This window comes from Pempheris klunzingeri, chromosome 23 (genome assembly GCF_042242105.1).
Source record: "Pempheris klunzingeri isolate RE-2024b chromosome 23, fPemKlu1.hap1, whole genome shotgun sequence".
NCBI lineage: Eukaryota > Metazoa > Chordata > Actinopteri > Acropomatiformes > Pempheridae > Pempheris > Pempheris klunzingeri.
In genome coordinates, this window is record NC_092034.1 from 6,533,428 (window position 1) to 6,553,348 (window position 19,921).

At 43.2% G+C, this 19,921-nt stretch overlaps 2 protein-coding genes and 6 non-coding genes across 8 annotated transcripts; 3 read left to right on the top strand and 5 right to left on the bottom strand.

Annotated features, from left to right (window-relative positions):
- The first annotated feature begins 1,658 nt into the window (after positions 1-1,658).
- Positions 1,659-6,998, top strand: dnajc3b (DnaJ (Hsp40) homolog, subfamily C, member 3b). The gene is made up of 12 exons (XM_070854628.1): positions 1,659-2,093; positions 3,278-3,388; positions 3,611-3,735; positions 3,890-3,964; positions 4,084-4,227; positions 4,480-4,661; positions 4,825-4,944; positions 5,184-5,289; positions 5,439-5,559; positions 6,044-6,176; positions 6,307-6,455; positions 6,827-6,998. The coding sequence occupies exons 1-12, from the start codon at positions 2,009-2,011 to the stop codon at positions 6,973-6,975; spliced, it is 1,500 nt and encodes a 499-aa protein (XP_070710729.1). The 5' UTR covers positions 1,659-2,008; the 3' UTR covers positions 6,976-6,998.
- Positions 6,999-9,039: 2,041 nt separating this feature from the next.
- Positions 9,040-10,580, bottom strand: naa38 (N-alpha-acetyltransferase 38, NatC auxiliary subunit). The gene is made up of 3 exons (XM_070854831.1): positions 10,498-10,580; positions 9,876-10,050; positions 9,040-9,511 (listed from the first exon to the last, which is right to left on the bottom strand). The coding sequence occupies exons 1-3, from the start codon at positions 10,534-10,536 to the stop codon at positions 9,387-9,389; spliced, it is 339 nt and encodes a 112-aa protein (XP_070710932.1). The 5' UTR covers positions 10,537-10,580; the 3' UTR covers positions 9,040-9,386.
- Positions 10,581-11,624: 1,044 nt separating this feature from the next.
- On the bottom strand, positions 11,625-11,698 carry trnan-guu (transfer RNA asparagine (anticodon GUU)). The gene has a single exon. It is a non-coding gene; the product is annotated as a tRNA-Asn (tRNA).
- A 753-nt stretch (positions 11,699-12,451) lies between these two features.
- On the bottom strand, positions 12,452-12,525 carry trnan-guu (transfer RNA asparagine (anticodon GUU)). Its single transcript has one exon. It is a non-coding gene; the product is annotated as a tRNA-Asn (tRNA).
- A 1,581-nt stretch (positions 12,526-14,106) lies between these two features.
- trnan-guu (transfer RNA asparagine (anticodon GUU)) lies at positions 14,107-14,180 on the bottom strand. The gene has a single exon. It is a non-coding gene; the product is annotated as a tRNA-Asn (tRNA).
- A 456-nt stretch (positions 14,181-14,636) lies between these two features.
- Positions 14,637-14,710, bottom strand: trnan-guu (transfer RNA asparagine (anticodon GUU)). Its single transcript has one exon. It is a non-coding gene; the product is annotated as a tRNA-Asn (tRNA).
- A 388-nt stretch (positions 14,711-15,098) lies between these two features.
- Positions 15,099-15,172, top strand: trnan-guu (transfer RNA asparagine (anticodon GUU)). The gene has a single exon. It is a non-coding gene; the product is annotated as a tRNA-Asn (tRNA).
- A 1,655-nt stretch (positions 15,173-16,827) lies between these two features.
- trnan-guu (transfer RNA asparagine (anticodon GUU)) lies at positions 16,828-16,901 on the top strand. The gene has a single exon. It is a non-coding gene; the product is annotated as a tRNA-Asn (tRNA).
- Positions 16,902-19,921: the final 3,020 nt, after the last annotated feature.

The window sequence follows — 19,921 nt, forward strand, 5'->3', positions numbered from 1 at the left end:
GACCATCATTTCTGTGCAAGGTGACCCGACACTCATCAGTGAACAGGACGGTAGACCACTGCTGCATTGTCCAGGTCACATGGTCTTGTGCCCACTGCAAACGTTCACGGCGGTGTCTTGGTGTCAGTGGAGTCACCTGCAACGGTCGTCTGGCATTCAAGCGAAAGCGGTGGAGCCGGTTGCGAATGGTTTGTCTGGAAACCCTAGTACCCGTCACATCTCGTAAACGGGCCTGCAGCTGTGTGGCAGTTACATAACGATGTCTGAGTGCATAGGTCCTTAGGTACTGGTCATCGTTGCGGTCTGTCACTCGTGGGGCTCCACTCCTGGGTCTGTCACGAACTCTGCCAGTAGTTCTGTGTCTTGATGCAAGTCTGCTGATGACACTTTGAGACACACCAAGTTCACGAGCAACATCTGACTGCCTGCCACCGACCCGAAGGCGCTCTATGGCCAGGTGGCGCTGCTCGTCCGTTAAGTGACGTCGTGTGTTCATGGCTGTTTGAATGATGAACTTGGAATGACTTACTGTGACAATACCAGCTTTTTATACCCACAGAATGTTGAAATTGATGCCACATTGAAAAGGGTTGTCTTTTAGTATTTTTTGGTATTGGCCCCAATATGTAAGGCACACTGTACACAGTGAGACCATTACGTGGAAAACACAAAATGGGGTGTGTCTATCACCCCAATAGAATTGCCTCCCTATCCCAAAAATCTCTGAAGTGAAACAAACACCGTATGTATGACATCCACTGAGTCTCTCACAATATCCCTAACTTATTGTGAGTAATGTATATATGTGACAAAAGATGTGAAGAAGAATAAAAGACATTTTTAAAAAGAAACAATACGCTGATGGGGAATATTGATGATGGGAAAATTATGTTGGCACTAGCTTGTTATTCAGACTATTCAGAGATACTCAGCATCATAGCTGCCACCGAGGTCACGTCCTCATTAATATTTCAGGGAATTTGAATGAGGACAGTTTTACATTCTACAATAACAATCAGACAAGTTGTTTGTTAAGATTCTGGTATGCTTTAGACGAAAAAATGTTAAAATATCTAAAAAAAAACAAAAAAATAAAATGGATTTAGGATCCCTTACAGGAAATACAGACCTGACAATGTGAAGACAACATTTGCTTCAGAAAATCTTGGCTGCAGCACTCAGATACTGAGTCAAAAAGATGTGATTAACAGTCACTTGATTGTGTCATTTACTCACAGTTAAGTGACACATGCATTTCATCTATATATATATATATATATATATATATGTATATTGGCAGAAATGTTCCTCCATACAGGAGCCACTTTCATTCAAGTTAACTCTCGGTTTCCCTCCAGCAAAGATGCAGAATTAACAGGCTGAGTCTCCCCCACTTGATCCACAGCTGATTGCATAAAAAAAAACGCTATAATAACTTATCCATCTGAGTGCTTTGTCACAATCTGTATCCTCTGTGACAGCTCGTGCCGGCTGCCTGGCCCATGCAGGGATGTGGGCGTGCCCTCGGTGTTAAAATAGTCTCTCCAATGAGAGCAGCCCACGTTTCCTGGAGAACACGGATGTGCAGCGTGCGGACCAACCACGGAAATGTAGGGCAGAAAGGGAGGGGACGACGACACCACAGGCTGAAAGGCGTCGTGTACAAAGTGTATAAGCCCTCAGCTGTTCACCTCCTCCGTCGTCATGTTAGGTGAAGGTGCTTTAAGTGCAAGTAAAACCCGGTGAGTCCCCGTCATGGTGGGAAAGCGCTGCTAAATCGTTAGCATTTCCGAAGGGGGAACCTTTCAGCTGCGCGCCTCATTTCCACACGGAGCTCTATCCGACCCGGACCGTAAATACACTGTCGTAGCAGGTCTCGCAGAGGGAAACGATGATTTAAAAACGGAATATCGCCGTTTCAATGAAACAAGTCGGTATTTTTACTCGACGTGAAAGCAGAGCCGCTAAGTTTGCTGGTTCCGGTGTCAAAGTGTGAATTAATCCGGGGATGGATTCGTGTCGGCGGACGGGACTCAGCGGGGTCCTGTGCTCCCTGTCACTGCTCTGTGTCATCCTGGACATCCAGCTGGACGGTAGGGATGCCTTCACGTTCATAAAGAAGTTCCTAAAAAGCCTCTTCAAGCATTAACACACGTGTTTTTCTTGGTTGATTTATCTTTTTGGTCCTTAAAAGTTCCCCAAACTGCCCCATATTGTTAGCTAACCCGGGCTACATCATGACCCACCCCTCTAAGACTTGGTGCTGTCACATAGAAACGATATAAATATGAATAAATATTTAGGCTGTAAAAACTACATTTAACGTGTTAACGAGGTGTTTAAGAGATGTAGTGAAAGCTTTAAAAAAAAGCTGGTGGATTTATACTAATCACAATCTAAGCTTGGAGCTCTCTTTCCTGTCACAAAAGACTCCACACCTTCATTATTAGCTGTGTAGAGATTAATGAGAAGCTAATTATCTACCTGTTTGCTCACAAAATACAAAGATCAAGTACTAGGAGTGGGTTATATTGGTTAACATGGGGCTGCATGGTGATTTTAATCAAGAAACATGGATCAGTCTGTCTAAAAAATGTAAGAAAATTCAAAATGCTCATCTCATATTTCCAATGTCCAACCAAAGACATTGCAGTAATATGGAATAATAAAAAGAGGGAACAGAATGATGAGCACCTTTCTTGTTAAATGACAAACACTGATGATGAGCTTTTTTTGGCAAGTGACTAATCCTCTGAGCCCAAGTGCAAGTGTAAAGTTACTGTATACTTTTTTATTTTTTATTTTGTGGTGTGTTTATTCAGTGATTTAAGACATCATCTGGGAAATTAATCTTAAATAAGATAAGCCCCTTGGGATGCACCTTCTTTTTATGAGGAGGTCCTGACTGACACGTATGTGACCAGTTAACCTGCCTCATCACATTGATCCACAAAAATGGAAATATTGCCTTAAAGCCGCTTTGCTCACAGATTTGCAACATTGCCAACTCTGTCTTAACGTACCTGAGGATAAAGAAAATGGCCTTTTTGTGTGCAAACAGAGAATCTCTGAGAGTTCACAAATTTATATTGTGTCATGGTATATAATGTCTTACTGCTCAACCCCATGGAAGATGATGTAAATACATTTTCTAACTTCCACTTATGTCCACTGTAATGCGAAAAGTCATCGCAAAAGCCCAGACAGACAAAATTAAGCCACATCATGGTCTGCTGTGATATTTCTAGCAAGGCTCAAGCCCCGTCTTATGTTACAGGGGTCTTGGGGGCAACTCACGTCGAGATCGAGCACCACTTGGAGATGGGCCGCAAACTTTTGGCTGCTGGTCAGCTGGCTGAAGCCCTGTCCCACTACCACTCCGCTGTGGGTAAGGTTACACACACACACACATACATCCAGACACACACACACACACACACATCCATACTCTCACCGCTGGCTGACATTTTCAGTCCACCTCTCTGTTCCAGTAATGTCTGTCCTCCTCTGCGCTTCCTGGGAAATCATATCTGTCAGTAAGAATTAGTTATGAACTCTGACTTTTGCTTCTTTCACAAAAAAGAAATTTAATGTTCTTGGCATTTTACAGAGGGAGACTCTAAGAATTACCTGACCTACTACAAGCGTGCTGCAGTGTTCCTCGCTATGGGAAAATCCAAATCTGCCCTGCCAGACCTGACCAGAGCCATCCAGCTCAAGCCTGACTTCCTGGCTGTAAGTTTGCCTAATCAAAACCAGTAAAACTAGCTGTCTAAAGAGAATGGTTAACTTTTTTTGTGTCCATGTGCTTATCACGTTTCTTTCTCTTGGGCTTCTCTTCCGCCTCCTCCTCTTGTCATCCCGACACTTTATGCTCCTGCGCTTTCAGGCCAGGTTGCAGAGAGGGAATATCCTGTTAAAGCAGGGCAACACACAGGAGGCCAGGGAGGACTTTGAAGCTGTGGTAAGTCCTAAATCACTGCTTCTATCATAATTAGTGTTTTACCTGAAACAACAGTTAGCCAGAATAATGTATCATGCAGTTAAAGGAGTAATTTACCTGTTTTTTTGTTTTTTTTTAAGCTGCTTCGCTCCCCAGACCACGAAGAAGCTCAGGACCAGCTGATGAGAGAAAACGAGCTGGAGGAGCTGCAGGAGGAGGCTCATGCTTCGTACCACCAAGGGGACTATAGCACTACCATTTCAGTGCTCGAGAGAGTTATTGAGGTGTGTGGAGGGTAGTTTTGGAAGTTGAAATATGCATTTAAAGGTTTTCTGATATTAAATAAGCCATTTCCAACCATGTTGTATGTTTTTATCGTATATGTGGGATTCTTTTCCATTATATGACAAATATCTGGCAAAAAATGTGTTAAATAGGCATTGAATTCTGTGTCAAACCACAGAAAAGAAATGAGGATCTCAAACCATTTAATAGGACCTTTAAGCAGGTGTATTATTGCCTTTTTTTCCCTTCAGATCTCCCCTTGGGATCCTGAGTCACGGGAGCTTCGTGCAGAGTGCTACATCCGAATGGGAGATCCACAGAAAGCCATCCAGGATCTGACACCGACCACGAGGCTGCGCAACGACAACCGCGCCGCCTTCCTGAAGCTCAGCATGCTGCACTACAGCCTGGGGGAACACCACGAGTCACTCAAGTGAGCGTTGTTAATTTAGTCAGCAGAGTTATGCAAACTAAGCTGATTTTCATCTTGATAGCATCTGTCGCCACACGTTGTTTTGCCGGAGGTGCACTTGACAGTCTTTATTCTCCACATCCACATCCACGCTCACATCTGTTGGCCTCTGGTTTCTGTGCAGTCATATCCGAGAGTGTCTGAAGCTGGACCAGGATGACAAAGAGTGTTTCGGCCACTACAAACAGGTGAAAAAGCTCAGCAAGCAGCTGGACTCGGCAGAGGAGCTGATTCATATGGAGAGGTCAGTACTTGTGTAGGATCTAAATCACGACCCTCGTAGGACATCAAGCATGCATTTAGATATACTGTACTGTACCTTATTAAACATTCAAATCTAATTTACAACATGTGTGTTGCGTGTTATACCTGTTCTTTTAATACTTTGACACAGAAACACGGGAATAAGTAGCCAACACTTGCACCCTAACTAACTCACTTAACCAATTTCCCGTACTGAATTTTCTCTTTACATCCAATTAGATACCAGGAAGCCATTGATAAGTACGAATCGGTGATGAAGACCGAGCCTAATGTGCCATACTACACCAACCTGGCCAAAGAGAGGATCTGCTTCTGCCTCGTCAAGGTGAGAGAGAGAGCATGAGAACCTTTTGTCTGTAGTTAAAAGTTTATTACGCAACATGAAATAACGTATTTAAAGATGAAGAGAGGTCATTCGGTTGCCAGTAACAACACTCAGCCGATACATGAATCCCCCTGTCTGGATGGTTTTAGATAAGAATGGCTCAGGAGGCCATAGACGTGTGTTCAGAGGCTCACCAGAGGGACCCCCGCAACGCCAACGTCCTCCGAGACCGAGCGGAGGCCTACATCCTCAACCAAGACTACGAGAAAGGTAAGCGGACTGGCCCCCTCTCAGCGACAATTCTCTGCAGAAAACTGGCCGGCGTTTTTCTTCTTTGTTATTATCACAAGCCGTTTGGGGGAAAAAAAAAAAAAGTTTAGCAGGAAGCAGAGCTGTCATAATGTCTTTGATTTTGAAATTACACACACTCAGGCACCAAGAAACAACTTTGATTTGCACACGCATACAAAAATAGATGTGTCCATTTATCATATCAAAAATACTGGAAAGCATGAGGCAAAACACATCTTCAAAGGATCGATGAACAGACTGATAATAACTTGTACAGAATAGAAAACAAGACTGGGTTGCTACTTCCATCTTAACAGTTATGTAATTTTATTGTTTTATGAATAGAAAACAAAACCGGATTAAAAATATCGGAGGATTTAAAAACAAAATTTGGTATTGTCCAGATAAAGTCACAGAAAAGATGCGGTGGACAAACATTTACTTTTAATGTTCTTCGCTTCAGCCGTGGAGGACTACCAAGAGGCGAGAGAGTTTGACAGCGAAAGCAACGACATCAGAGAAGGGCTGGAACGGGCACAGAAACTGCTCAAAATCTCTCGTAAGAGGGACTACTACAAGATCCTCGGCGTCAGCAGGTAACCAGCGGGACCAGTGAGAATACAGACAGCGTTTAATTCCTCTGGACCGACACAAATCCACTCATTGTAGACGATTTAGTCGACAAGATCACTCCATCTAACGCCTGTGAACATTTGCTTTCCCCAGGAATGCAAATAAGCAGGAGATCATCAAGGCGTACAGGAAGCTGGCGCAGCAGTGGCACCCCGACAACTTCCAGTCCGAGACTGAGAAGAAAGAAGCTGAAAAGAAGTTTATCGACATTGCGTCGGCCAAAGAAGTCCTCACTGACCCAGGTCAGGGGCTCAGATTACACTGTTTTTTGTTTTTTTTTAGGAATTTAGTGGACACTTGTTTGTTTAAGGGAACTTCTCTGGTCTCTTGAAAAGAATTCAAACTCTGTGAAAACAGTGGACATTACAGAATTACCAAAACAGTCTCGTACGATTAATGGCAGGCTGTAACTAACAAATGATGATGTCACATTTTCACACAATAATAGCTCATTTAAAAAAAAAAAAAAAAAAGGTTACACATTTGTGGAAATGTGCTCACTTTCTTGCAGACAGTTAGATGAGACACTTTCCATTACACGCTTCATGTTAAGCCATGTTTTAGCCTTCTCTGCCTTACCCTTGTCCCTCCCTTCTTCCCTTTGGCGTGCCAGAAATGAGGCAGAAGTTTGACGCAGGTGAGGATCCCCTGGACCCGGAAAACCAGCAAGGTGGAGGTGGAGGTGGAGGAGGCTGGCCTTTCCACTTCGATCCCTTCCAGTCTGGCGGCGGCAGCTTCCACTTCAAGTTCCACCAAAACTAGAGAGGCGGACTTGGCGAACACGAGGGGGGGGGGCGGGGACATTTTGGGACGCCGAGGGCCAGGGTCAGCGGCGGAGTCGTGGAGACGTCTTCCTCAGAACTTGTGCTTCAGCTCGGACGCAGTTTCGTCGATCACTTGAAACTTTTTGATTTTGACTGCTGTGTGTGAACAGCAGAGGTTTGAGCTGTACAGTGAAAAAAATCTGGACTCCATTCTGCAAAAACTAAGGACCTACTGTTGGACGAACTCGTCGCTGTGGATGAAGAACATGAAGTCTTGCCTCAACACTTCAGATCCTTAGGAAAGCAGTGGATGTGGGACATTTGGGGTGTCTGCTCTTATTACTCATTTCTTTCTTTGTGCCATTCTTTGAACCTTTCTTAAGGGACTTTTATTCTTTTTTTGTTTTGTTTTTTAAAGCAGGAGCTCCTGCTCGGACGGAGCATCAAGCGCGTCGGTTTCTGCTCGCAGTGATCTTTAAAAAGGAATTACATGTTTACTGATCTCAGTCGATATTTTTGACCATGTCAAACCTTTTTTGGACTAGAGAACCAAGATTTTTATACATTTTGACATCAGGAGGCATTTTGTTGAGCTTCTACATTAACAACAGTTAAGTAGGTGAAACTTCAGCACTATTAAAGAAAACTTGTTAAAGTTTTGAAATCCTATGGATCTTAAATCAGTGCAGCTCTGATTGTATTCTGTTTTAAATTTATTTTCTATAGATTGGAATAACGTGTCAATTCTGTATTTGGGTGGAAATATTGTATCTTCAACAGGCTATATACGCAGCTCCGAACATTATGGATGTAACTTATGAAAACTTTAAAACTCACAAATTAACGTGGTCAACTGAAGAAAAAAAAAAAAGAAATCTGGAAACAAGTATAACAACTGATGACCGAGTCAGAGTTGTAGTGTTTAGCTCTTTCCCTTTTTGGCGTCTTTCAAAGCGTGTCTTTGAAAACTTGCACTTTTACCCTTTTGTTTGAAAAAAACCACTCCAGTCTCTCTTCTCACTTCTAGTCCTCTCCTGAAATGTTACTTCAGGCTTTTTAAAAGCCTTTCAAGGACTCTTTACTAACCAAGTGTGTCTTCAGTGGGTACCTGAGAGCCTCATTTATCAAAAGGTCTTGCGGAAAAGTGAAGCTAGAGCGGTATATTAGTGACAGGCACGTCATTCATGAGCGGTGTGTCTGGATAATATTCTCATGCCCTCAAGCACAACTTGAAAGCTAAACCATTAAGCTGCAGATCAAATAAAAAGTGCAGCTTTGTCAAAGAGGCCTCAGTTTTACAGCCTGGAGAGACACGCGGCAGTTTAACCATAAACCAGCATGACATTGTTTTGAAGATTTGACTTCTTGAGCACAAATAAGTTATTTTGTCAATAATAGCTTAAAGACACGGTGACTGTAACGGCTTTGAATCCTACCTGTTGCTTGACTGAACCAAATGTGACGGCTCTTTGTATTTAAATCTACTGAGTGGGGCGGTTTCATTTCTGGTTTTTCTTTTTTGGGGGTTTCTGCTGTTGGTGGCTTCAATTTTACTGTTGCCAAACTGAATCAGCTGACATGCTCAAGCATATTAAAATATTGAAACAATCTTAATTTGTCCTAATTTTCTTAATGCCTTGTAATGCTGTAAATGATACGAGGGGCAGCTACAGAACAGCTACAAGCTTTGTAGTGGTTTGTTAGTTTGTGTGAAGCAGGATGGAGGTTTGTCCCGATGGGTGCCAGAATCAGAAGGACAGTTTTCCTTTCACTAACCACTTACTTTTTTTTTGAAAGAAGGATCCAAATCAATGCCACAGAACCTGAAATATCTTTTTTTTTTAAATTTTATTCCATTCTACTCACCTGCCACCTGCATAGCAACTTGGCTGGAAAAATTGGTGGAGTTCCCCTTTCATCACCACGCAGCACCAGACACATTGATATCATGCAACTATTTAAAAATGAGCCAAAACATGATCAGTCGTTTCTTTCAGATCTGTTTTTGTCACACAAACAACAAGACAAAGTCTCAAACGCAGCGATGTATTTTAAAACATCGTGAAATAAAGACGTTTACTGTACACACAATGTAACGCACTTCCTCACACATCCAGGTAGCTGCTGCTTGCTCACACCTCCTCATAAGCACGTGGCACACTCAGGCAGTTTTCACACGCGCTGTACTGTACAGCTGTCATTGCAAATGGACACATCTTCAAGCATAGAGGGAATGGCTAAATCCAGAATATTGACACAGGAGTTCTGTGGCTGCATCTCTAGAAGTGAAGTGACCGATAAAATCCTCCATTGAAGATGTCCATTCCCCCTTGAGCTCAGCCGCAGCCGTACAGCTGGCTCACTGAGAGACAGTCACACCGGGTGTCGTCCACACAAGCGGGGGCTTCGTCAATGGTTAGCTGCAAATCCTTGTGCGTCTTCCAGACTGTCTGCCTCCACCTCGATGGATACCACGTGGTGTCCAGGGATCATGGCCAGGCCCAGAACTCTGGGTTCACCCTGGGAGAAGGTGTCTGAAGACAAAAGGGGATTAAAAAAAAAACAAAGATAATTATGTAAACATTGGTGCGTTTAAGATGAGAGAGAGGACGAGTGTTGAGAGTAACCCTCCAATGGTGATTTTAATCAATACTGTAAAATATCGGTGTGGGTATTTAGCTTAAAGCAATACTAGTTGTTTCCTAAAGTGGTGAAACAGCTGAAAATGTTACACAAAAGGAAGGGAGGTGTTTGGGAAGCAAAAGATGCATTTTGCCAGGTACCAGGATGCTGATATATTTGCTTGTATATTTATTTTTCTCATCAACTTGTACTGGTACTGGTCAGATTGATTGAGACTCGTTACTGTCTTCATCCTGCTCTTTAACTTTCACCTACCTGTGGATTTGAGGAACTCCTGAGCTGATCCTAGGATCACGTTGCAGTCTCGGTCCGTGCAGAGGAAAAGCCCCACCAGAGTCCGTCCGTCTGTCATGCGGATCCTCATATTCTTGTTCAGGAGCCCCTCTAGTTTCTGCCGGGCCTGGGACGAAGAGGACACCTCAGGTTGCGCCTGGGTGTGGACAGAAAGGTAGCACGTCGAAATAACACCGACTTTAATGGTGAAATATCACTTTTATAGTACATTAGGCAAAGTGAGCAGCATTAAAACATTGTTTTAGACTGTAAATCGATATTAAAATAGACATTTTTAATTTTCTAATTAGAAGTTGCACCTTTAACATTGCTTTAACATTTCCATACATTCAGAAAACTGGCTGCTGATTATGACGGTATATGAATACATATCTAGATGCAAAGGTTTAGTAGCGTTTTATATTATCTATTAATATACAGGAAGCAGGTCTGCTGTAAGAGGTAGTTTGTTAGCCACCGGCTAACGTGAAGCTACATCTAAAGCCGTGATAATGGTGGAATAGCTTCATGTAACCCGATGTATCCCTCAGTTATGACACGTCAAACAGCGCGAACAACCGTGTAAAATATGAGAAATACACACATGAGTCGAAGGACCATTTTCCTCAATCATTGTAGCCATAATCTCTCCTTCTTTTCCTACATTTGCTTACGGAGCAATTTATGTGACGGACCAGCTAAACCGGAAACAGGAAGTATCAAGCTTAATTTTTTTTTAAAGGGCACGGCACACAGAAGAGGCAACAAAAGACGGAATAGAAAACTATTAAATATAACAATTTATTGCTAAAGCTAATATGTTCTCCTGAAATGTGTTTGTAGTACTACTTTTATTATTGTAGTTGATTCTTTTAATTATATTCTAAGGCTGGAGAAATTTGGTACATATCTGTTGGTATGGATCACCCACTGTGTGTTGTGGGTTATCTTTTCAATATCTATTCAATATCTTTTCAATATCTATTCAATATCTTTTCAATATCTATTCAACTTCGACTGAGAAAGACACAGACACACAGTCAAGGCTGTAGCTCCAAAAACATTTAGTTTATTCAACTAAGCAATTGTGCATTTTATAGCTCAGTCATTTATTAGAAAAAGATTGTGTTATTTTTCACTGATAAGTTATATTATCTCATTCTTGACAATTTGTTCCTAAAAAAGTTATTGACTTAAGTAAATACGAAGGGAAAGACTGTTTGTCCGATTGTTATATTCAAAGTACTCCTGTGATATTTCTATACTTTGGTTGTGTGATAAAACAAGGTGATGTCAGATCCTTTCTCTGTTTCATGGTGATAAGTTAAATAAAATGAAGCTCTTTTGCTTCTCTTACTGTCATTTTAATGAAGAAAATAAACTGCTGGGCAATTGTACAGTTCCTGATTTGTCCTCACTGTCGCTGGACGAGAGAAGAGAAAACGTGATAAGATATAAAAGCCATCTTGGAGTGGAAAACTCAAAACAGAGGAGGTCACAGACGGTAAAAGATGCATAGTTTAACAGTATTTATATTATGTATGTATATACATTTTGATACAGGGGGATTTAATCATTTTTATTTGCCCTCTGACTTTAAATTGACTTGGATACAAAGACACATTGTCACTTGTCATCTTTTCAAAGTCAAACTTGTGATTTTGTTCTCTCTAGCTCTGATTGATGGCTCCACGGCACTAAATTACATAGTTTTAGCAGAAAAAACAAGCTCGTCCCTGGGTGGGCTCGAACCACCAACCTTTCGGTTAACAGCCGAACGCGCTAACCGATTGCGCCACAGAGACTGCTGGAAACGAGGGGCGAGTGGCCTGGATTTTCAAGCTCCACCCACAGTCAACACCTTCAACCAATCAGATCAACGCATCCAATAAAACAACCATCAAATCAGCCTCCTACCACCTTAAGAACTTTAAATCAGGCCTTAAAACATTACTGTTCATAGTGGGGTTTATTGCATGATAGGAAATACAGGCATGTGAACAGTGGCAAAGAGTTTTATGGTTTATTGTCCCTTAGTGTGGTGGTGCAGGACCTCGTGCTGTGGTGATTTGGGTTTTTGATGACCCTTTTGGCCTTTTTTCTGCACCCCTGGGTGTAGAGGTTTTCCACGGTTGGCAGCCCGACCCGGGTTTTTCTTACTTGCTCATGTGGGGATTCTTGAATCCTTAATTTTGAATTCTTGGGTCTCGATGGGTCTCTCATAATTAAAAAGATTAAAGTCTAGACGTGCTCTTTTATGAAAAGTGTGCCTGTAGGTGTGAGTGTGAGCATGAGTGGTTGTCCATGTGTGTCGGCCCTGTGATTGACTGGCAACCAGTCCAGGATGTACCCCGGCACTTGCCTAATGTCAGCTGGGTTTGGCTCCAGATAAGCAGTATAGCTAGTGTATGGAAATGGTCTTGTTTAGAGTTGTAGATAATAGTGCATATAGTAGTACAGCAGTCATTATGTCACAGTCATGCTTTTGATACTGTTTCCTCTGATTGCAAACACCTCATTCACTGACTTGAGTTTACCTGATTAAGAGCAAAACTTTACGTCCCTGGGTGGACTCGAACCACCAACCTTTCGGTTAACAGCCGAACGCGCTAACCGATTGCGCCACAGAGACTGCTGGAAAAGGAAGGGCGTGGTCTCAGCGTTTAAGCTCCGCCCACCACCCGTATCTGCTCGTTGATTTGTTCAGGTGATTTGACCTTCAACCAATCAGATCAGCGCATATAACGTAGTTAAAACGGTCGTCGAGGCCGATATGGAGAAATGTCGTTCTTTGCTTTTCTTTTAAGGAATAAATACTCTCAAGTTCAGATGTGACTGGTGCTATTAGCAGCTCTTTAGGAGCCGCCATTGTTGCCTTATAATGAGCGGCTCTTTTTCGCTACTTAGCCCGGAGAGGCCGCACACCAACGGAAACATGGATTCCCGCGTCGCCAATCCAGCTCACAAGGTAACAAGGATCATAATTGCCTTTAATTATACCTCCAGCTGTCATGGATCCCTAATTGGTTACACCAAAGTGAATAGCATTTGCCATTATTTATAAGCTGAATTATTTTCAAGATACTGGTCTTCACAATTCTTACTGAAAATACGCATCTAAAGATTCCCAGTGAGATATTTTAGTTTTCAGTGTGCTAGCTAGCAGCACAGTGCTCTGATGCTAACCTAGCTAACGTTACCTTACACTAGCATAGACGTTAAGGTTAGCTTACATTAGCTGGTCAGTGTAGCCTGAGCTACATTTAGTTCTTGACGGTAAAATTGGTTTGGCTTTGCGCCCCTAAGCTAAGTTGCTACAGGGTCATGAAACACAGGTGACTTGTTTCACACACTAGCAGATGTGCGGTGCAGCACAAACACAGGAGCTTATAGCATTAGCATGTAGCTTGGAGCCATGAAACCCGTCTGTCAGGATCTTTTTCAGGACATGGCAGTGGAACAAATCAGAGATCAGCAATCTGGGATTAAATCCTGGTGCAACCAACTCACCACAGCATCTCTTTGACAGAGCGTTATTTATTCAAATTGGTTTGTTTAAGTGCTTAAGTTGTAGTCTTTGTGGGGGGGGAAAGGATTGTTTTCCCCCAGAAAGGAGCATGGTGATCAGGGCCACTGTGGATGATGTATTGGCAATGACAATCTTAGTAGTCAAGCTCCCTCCAACAATGCTTACACAATATAAAAAGAAAATCAAGCGGGCAAAAAGAAAAGATTTCAGTATAAGAAGTTAAAATGTAGTAATCAAATGTAAAATATATAAAATGAAATACAGGTTGTATTGTAAATAAAATACTGTGTAATTGTATTAATACAGGTGGTAGGCAGGTGGAGCTTGTATGCAGGAAAAAAATAGATATATGTATACTGCTGATGGCACAGGTACATACAGTGAATACAGACGTGACAGAGTGGCAAGCTTAAGAGTTCAATAGTTTATTGTCCCTGAGTGTGGTAGTGCAGGATCTCATGCTGTGGTGATTTGGATTTTTGATGATCCTTTTGGCCTTCTTCCTGCACCTCTGGGTGTAGAGGTGATGTATTGTGCACCCTACACCACCCACTGTAATGCAGCCGGTCCGGAGACTCTCAGTGGGCCACCTGTAGAAGTTTAAGAGTATCACAGACCTACATACTGTGTCCTCTGACTCACTATTCATTGACCTGTTGTTACCTGGTTAAATATAATACTTTGCGTCCCTGGGTGGACTCGAACCACCAACCTTTCGGTTAACAGCCGAACGCGCTAACCGATTGCGCCACAGAGACACCTGTTAGTGATGGGGGTGTGGTCTCCACCTCCAACCCCCTCCCACTCGCATTTGTTCTTTTCTGTAATTTGGTGCGCATTTTAAGCATTTATTATTAATTTGCCAAACAGAAATAAGAAACACATTTTGTTTGATTTGTGATTTTATTTATATTTATTATTACTAATATTATTATTTACACACCCTGGACTCATCAGGGGATGAGGGGACACATGACTGTGGCATAGTGACATTATCCAGGGAGGGCTGCCCTCATCTTGTAGAAGACAATGGTACCCAATTTTTTTTAATTTGATGCTTTACTTAACATGGCAGTTTTAGGGCACACTGTTACTGATGAAGAATGGTAGTTCAGCTTCAGTTGTACTTTTGACTTTGTTTCTGTGATCCTGGTCACAGTCACCATGTGAAAGATTAACATGATTTTACTTGGTCATGTAAGTGTAAAACCTCACGTCCCTGGGTGGGCTTGAACCACCAACCTTTCGGTTAACAGCCGAACGCGCTAACCAATTGCGCCACAGAGACACAGCAACTCAAGGGGTGTGGCCTCAAATCCGAAGCTCCGCCCACCCATATTTGCTCTTTTCATTTAACAGAGACAGCTGTTTATTAAGGGGTTGTGGCCTCAACCTCTGAGTCCAGCCCCCACACATTTGTTTATTTCTGTAACATGTCAGGTTGCGTCATGGCATTACATATTATATTTCAATGTGTGTTTTGTCCCACTTCTTTCCCCTCAGAAGTTGTTGCTTATTTCTGTTTGGCAAATTAATAATAAATCCTTAGAATGCAGCCACACTGGGTTAGGGTTACACTGGGAAATAATGCCATGATCCAACCTGAGGATTTACAGAAAAGAGCAAATATGGGTGGGCGGAGCTTCGGATTTGAGGCCACACCCCTTGGTCAATGTGTCTCTGTGGCGCAATCGGTTAGCGCGTTCGGCTGTTAACCGAAAGGTTGGTGGTTCAAGCCCACCCAGGGACGAGTGGTTTTGCACTTACATGGCCAAGTAAAATCATGTAAATCATTCACATGATAAGACCAGGATGACAGAAAACAGTGAAAAACTGACTGTAACCTTATCAGCAACATATAAATTACTATATACAGAAAGAAAAGTATCCTGTGTCAGTGCCTCTGATAGGGGGGTAGAGGGACGTTAGCCCAGTTGCCATGCCTCATGGAGGGGGTAAGTAATTGCTTACTTCTCTTTCATGCCCTCCAACCACTGCTCCTTTGGAACAGCCTCTACAGAGCTGTGGCTCTGTCCTGTCTGCTGTCCTGAGCTGCCCGCACTTCTTGCACGTACATTGCGGGGCACTTTACGACAGACAGGAGCAGGAGGGACAGAGGAGAGGTACACCCAGGGCCTGTGGAGAATCGACTGGGACAGGTACCTGTGGAGTTACTGGAGCCTTCACCAGTTTAGGCCCTGAAGGTGGAGCAGGGATGAACTGCGCCTGCATCTCCAGCTGAGGTCTATGTCCCATGTGACATTGGACAGGGAATACCATGACTGGATGATGAGATTGGAGCTCCAACAAATGATCCTGATCCAAGCAGCGCAGATTGAGGGGGCGTGGCCTTGATCTTTAAGCCTCACTTACGCTTTTGGTCTTTACCTGTTGTAGTTGGGCTGGATGATATGGCAGCAACGTCAATTGTGGCATTTTAAATTTAGATTTGGTCAAAAGAATCGATCAATGAATTTTGTTTCAGCTATCCTCTACACTAATTTATTTTTAATATCTTGTTTCCCCAGGCTTGGATCAACTGACTAACCTTCAGGGGAGGTTTTCGACGCATGTCCCTTCATGGCCATCGCACTGATTTGGCCAAAGGATTTGGAGAGCCCTGGTACGAGGTGAGACTTTGGATAAGAATCAGCACCTGGGCATCACAGTGTCCCTGTTCAGACCAATGCATCTAGGGTGAGTATATCACAAGTCGCCAAAAAAACAATTCATAACAAAGTCTGTGTGTCTGAGCTGGGTTCGACAATATCACAGCATCATTGATATTATGTTTATTATCTTTTCTTTGATATCACATTCAAAATCAGTTCCATAACGTTAACTACTCGAAGGAGTGCTGCTCCACCAGAAACACCTCTAAATGCACGGAACATTAACATTACTGTATAATATCTTTTTAGATCTGAAAGGAAGTTAAAATCAGCTTAATATTGATGTAACTTCTGTTCAGGCAGAGTACGTCAGCTGAGTCGGTGGTCCTTTAATATGGCCCAGGCTAAACACTGCTAAAAGAATGTGGTCACATGTGGCCCAGACCGCCTCTGAATGTGGTCTGAGTGATCGGATCTCAATGCGTCTTCAATGCGTCCTCTACTCTACTTAGAGGTGTCCACAAAAGACGTATGTTAGTACCAGGTCTAAAATTTAAATAAATTACGGTCTGAAATAATTACCCAATTAAACAAAACAATACAAAAGGCACTACCTTCCAACAGCACTGAAGAAAATGCCATACAAGAATTTCTATAGAATAAACAACTTGTTACCAGTAAAGCTCCTCAAATTTATTTTTAGCAAACTAATAATAAATGTTTAAAATGTGCAGAAGGGCAAATATGAGTGGGCGGAGCTTCTGACTTGAGGCCACACCCCTTTGGTCCATGTGTCTCTGTGGCGCAATTGGTTAGCGCGTTCGGCTGTTAACCGAAAGGTTGGTGGTTCGAGCCCACCCAGGGACGTGAGGTTTTGCCCTTACGTGACCAGGTAAAATTATTAATATGAGAAGCACTGCCCTGACCTAACCCTAATCCCACCCCCTAACCTAACCTAGCCTAGCCCTAATCCCACCCCCTAACCTAACCCAACCCCAACCCCCCAAGACCTCCGCTCACAGAGCAGAAACAGAAAGAAAGAGACTTGGCCTCTGCCGAAGCAGCTGTCCTCCAGCTGGAAGGGAGCAGTCTGGCTCTGCCTGACTAGAGTTCACCTGCTGGTGCAGGAGTGCCCAGAAACCAGTGCTGAAGATGCAGCACACTGGGCCTCTCTGCAGGAACAGCTGGTCTGATCAGCCCGGAGCAGAGGCTCAGACCGGCTCAGCTCAGAACTTTAGAGCCGTCCAGCTTTCTCCTCTGTGGGAGGAGATCTGAAGCTGGAAGCTCACCGTGGGTCCTATTTACAACCTTCTGTCCCCACACTGGACATGTCATCAGTGAGGTCACAGCTCTGTCGACACACAGTATGATGTCACATACTGTATTATGACACACCGTATGATGTCACATTCCGCACTTTACTGTAAATTCCAAATGAACCCGCTGGAGGCCCCAGAGCAACACTGAGCTGCATGGCTCAGATGAACATCCATACCTCACACTCTCTGTGCAGTGTCAGCTGTGTTTCTGTGCTGGAACACTAACACAGGTTGTTTCAGATCTACCTTGTGGTAACACAATCATTGAAGAATATACAACATGTAAACACAACATTGAAGGTCAATCAATCCCTGCAAGGTGTACTTATAACAATTTTATAGACAAATGATACTATTTATAGTCGCGGCGGAGAATGGGGGGGGCGCGAAATTTTTTCTTCTTCCTGGGGGGGGGGGGCGTAACAGAAAATAATTGAGAAGCACTGTGTAAGACTAAACACAAAATAATATGTCATACTTTAACTTCACGCACTTTGTCGCAGCATGTAAAGCTAACTTTCTCTCTGTAGCCCCGCTGCACGAACCGTTATTTAAGCATAATCTGCTCTCCGGGTTGCCTCGTTTCAGACAGCTCAGCTCTGAATGGAGCACAGGAGCCGCTGTCTTCCTCTGTGTGTCACACTGCATAAAATCTGGGTTAGCTAAAGCGCAGCACCCAGGGGAGGCGCTTTTCCCTCTCATCCTCGACATGTCTCCCTGCCAAACGGACACAGGGGGTGTTGGAGGTGGAGGAGAATCAGGGAGAGAGTCACAGCACAGTAGTGCAGTGTGTCAGGGCCTGCGGCATATGAGAGAGTCCTGGCTAGTTTCACCCTTTTTTTTTTTTTTTTTCCCCCCCACAGACGCAGATTGAGACACATGCACAGTCATGGCTACAAATATCTCTCTCGCACGTGGATGCTGTGGGTGAACGTATATAAACTACACACACGCACATGCACATAGACACACATATTTGCTCTCACCAGACACCCAGTCTGGTAACAACAGACTCCCCAGTGGCCAGAGGCTTAGTGGAAGGGGGCTCCAGTCACACACTCAGCTGCACTTTCACACACACACACACACACACACACACACACATCTCCTCCCCGCTGTGTGTCTTGCATTGCGCTGTGTCTCTCTTGGCAGATGTGGCCGTTGGATCCGTCACTAACAAATTCCTCTCTTCTCATTTGTGGGCGCGGGGGAAGCTGAGCCGGAGCGGTTCAGGCACCTGTTGCAGCACAGGGAAAGAGAGAGGGGGGTGTGTGTGTGTGTGTGTGTGCACAGCAGATGAGGCGTAATTGAAATGCTTGTTTACATGATATCCAGTTATTGCAGCTGACAGAGTATCACACACACACACAAACAGAATGCAGAGAGGGAGAAAAACACAAAAACAACGCTTCACACAGTGTTGTGGCGGTGAGGCAGGCCGGGCCGGCGGCCATGTGCTCGGGATGCCGCGAGTTCAATCCAGGCCCTCACCGTCTGTCACATGCTCGTCGCTGCTGCGCTCTCCCCCTTTACCCTTGTTGAGAAAGAATCTCCTTGAACGCTCGAGATGGGCCACACAACATCCCTTAAAAGTGATGCACTGTAAATGATTAACATAATTACAAATTTGCATATTTGTTTCCTAGCTACAAATTTGTTGGGAAAGCAGTTTAGATCATCAAAACACATAATACATTACAATAGTATAATGATTAAGGCTCAATTGAGATGTAAACAGAACAGTAGTGCAGGCCTACATGTGTGCTGTGTGTATTAGAGCTAAATATACATATAATAAGTAGTTATTATAATAGCTGCAGTGGACATTTTGACATATAGTAAGAAAAGAGCAGTTGCTGCTAATATCATTAACAATGTCTTTGTTCTATTCAGGTGTCCCGGTGAGCCATGATAGTGTGACAGTGAGCCGCCACGCACAACACCAGGACCTTGAAACTGAAGCACCTTAATGAAACGCGCCCATAATTACCTGATTTTCTTATTTGTGCTTTCCCTACCTTGACATGTCAAAACGTCCTCTTTCAAAAAGACCTCGAGCAGCTCCGACATTATATAAAATCTGCAAAAGAAAATATCTCAACACAAGGTCCGCTTTTCCTGAGTTTTCAATCGCATCTCACAGTCTCCTGGTTTTGCTCACAAGGCTGCTGGATATGTTAAAAAGCTCCGATGGCACCGAGTAAATGGACCTTTTTGTCAAGATTTTTGATGAGCTCAACTACTATTTATAAGGTCAAGGATGAACTTTCAGCTCAAATGAATACGTTTTTAAGAACTGAGGAGCTGATTCATGACCTAAAAATCCTCTTTCTACTAATTAATAGATCTTTGCTGCATCAAGTCAATACATAATTTAGATGCTCTCATTGTATTTTTCTACTATTTTTTTTGTCAATAAGTGTAATGACATTAACAACACGGCTTCTTTTATAGTATAACATGTTCGATAATGATCTCATCAGGGTGCAAACATTTGAATTCAGATCATTTATTCTTTTTTTTTTCTTTCAAGCACACTTTCTCCTGTCTGACCCCTAATTCGCTGAG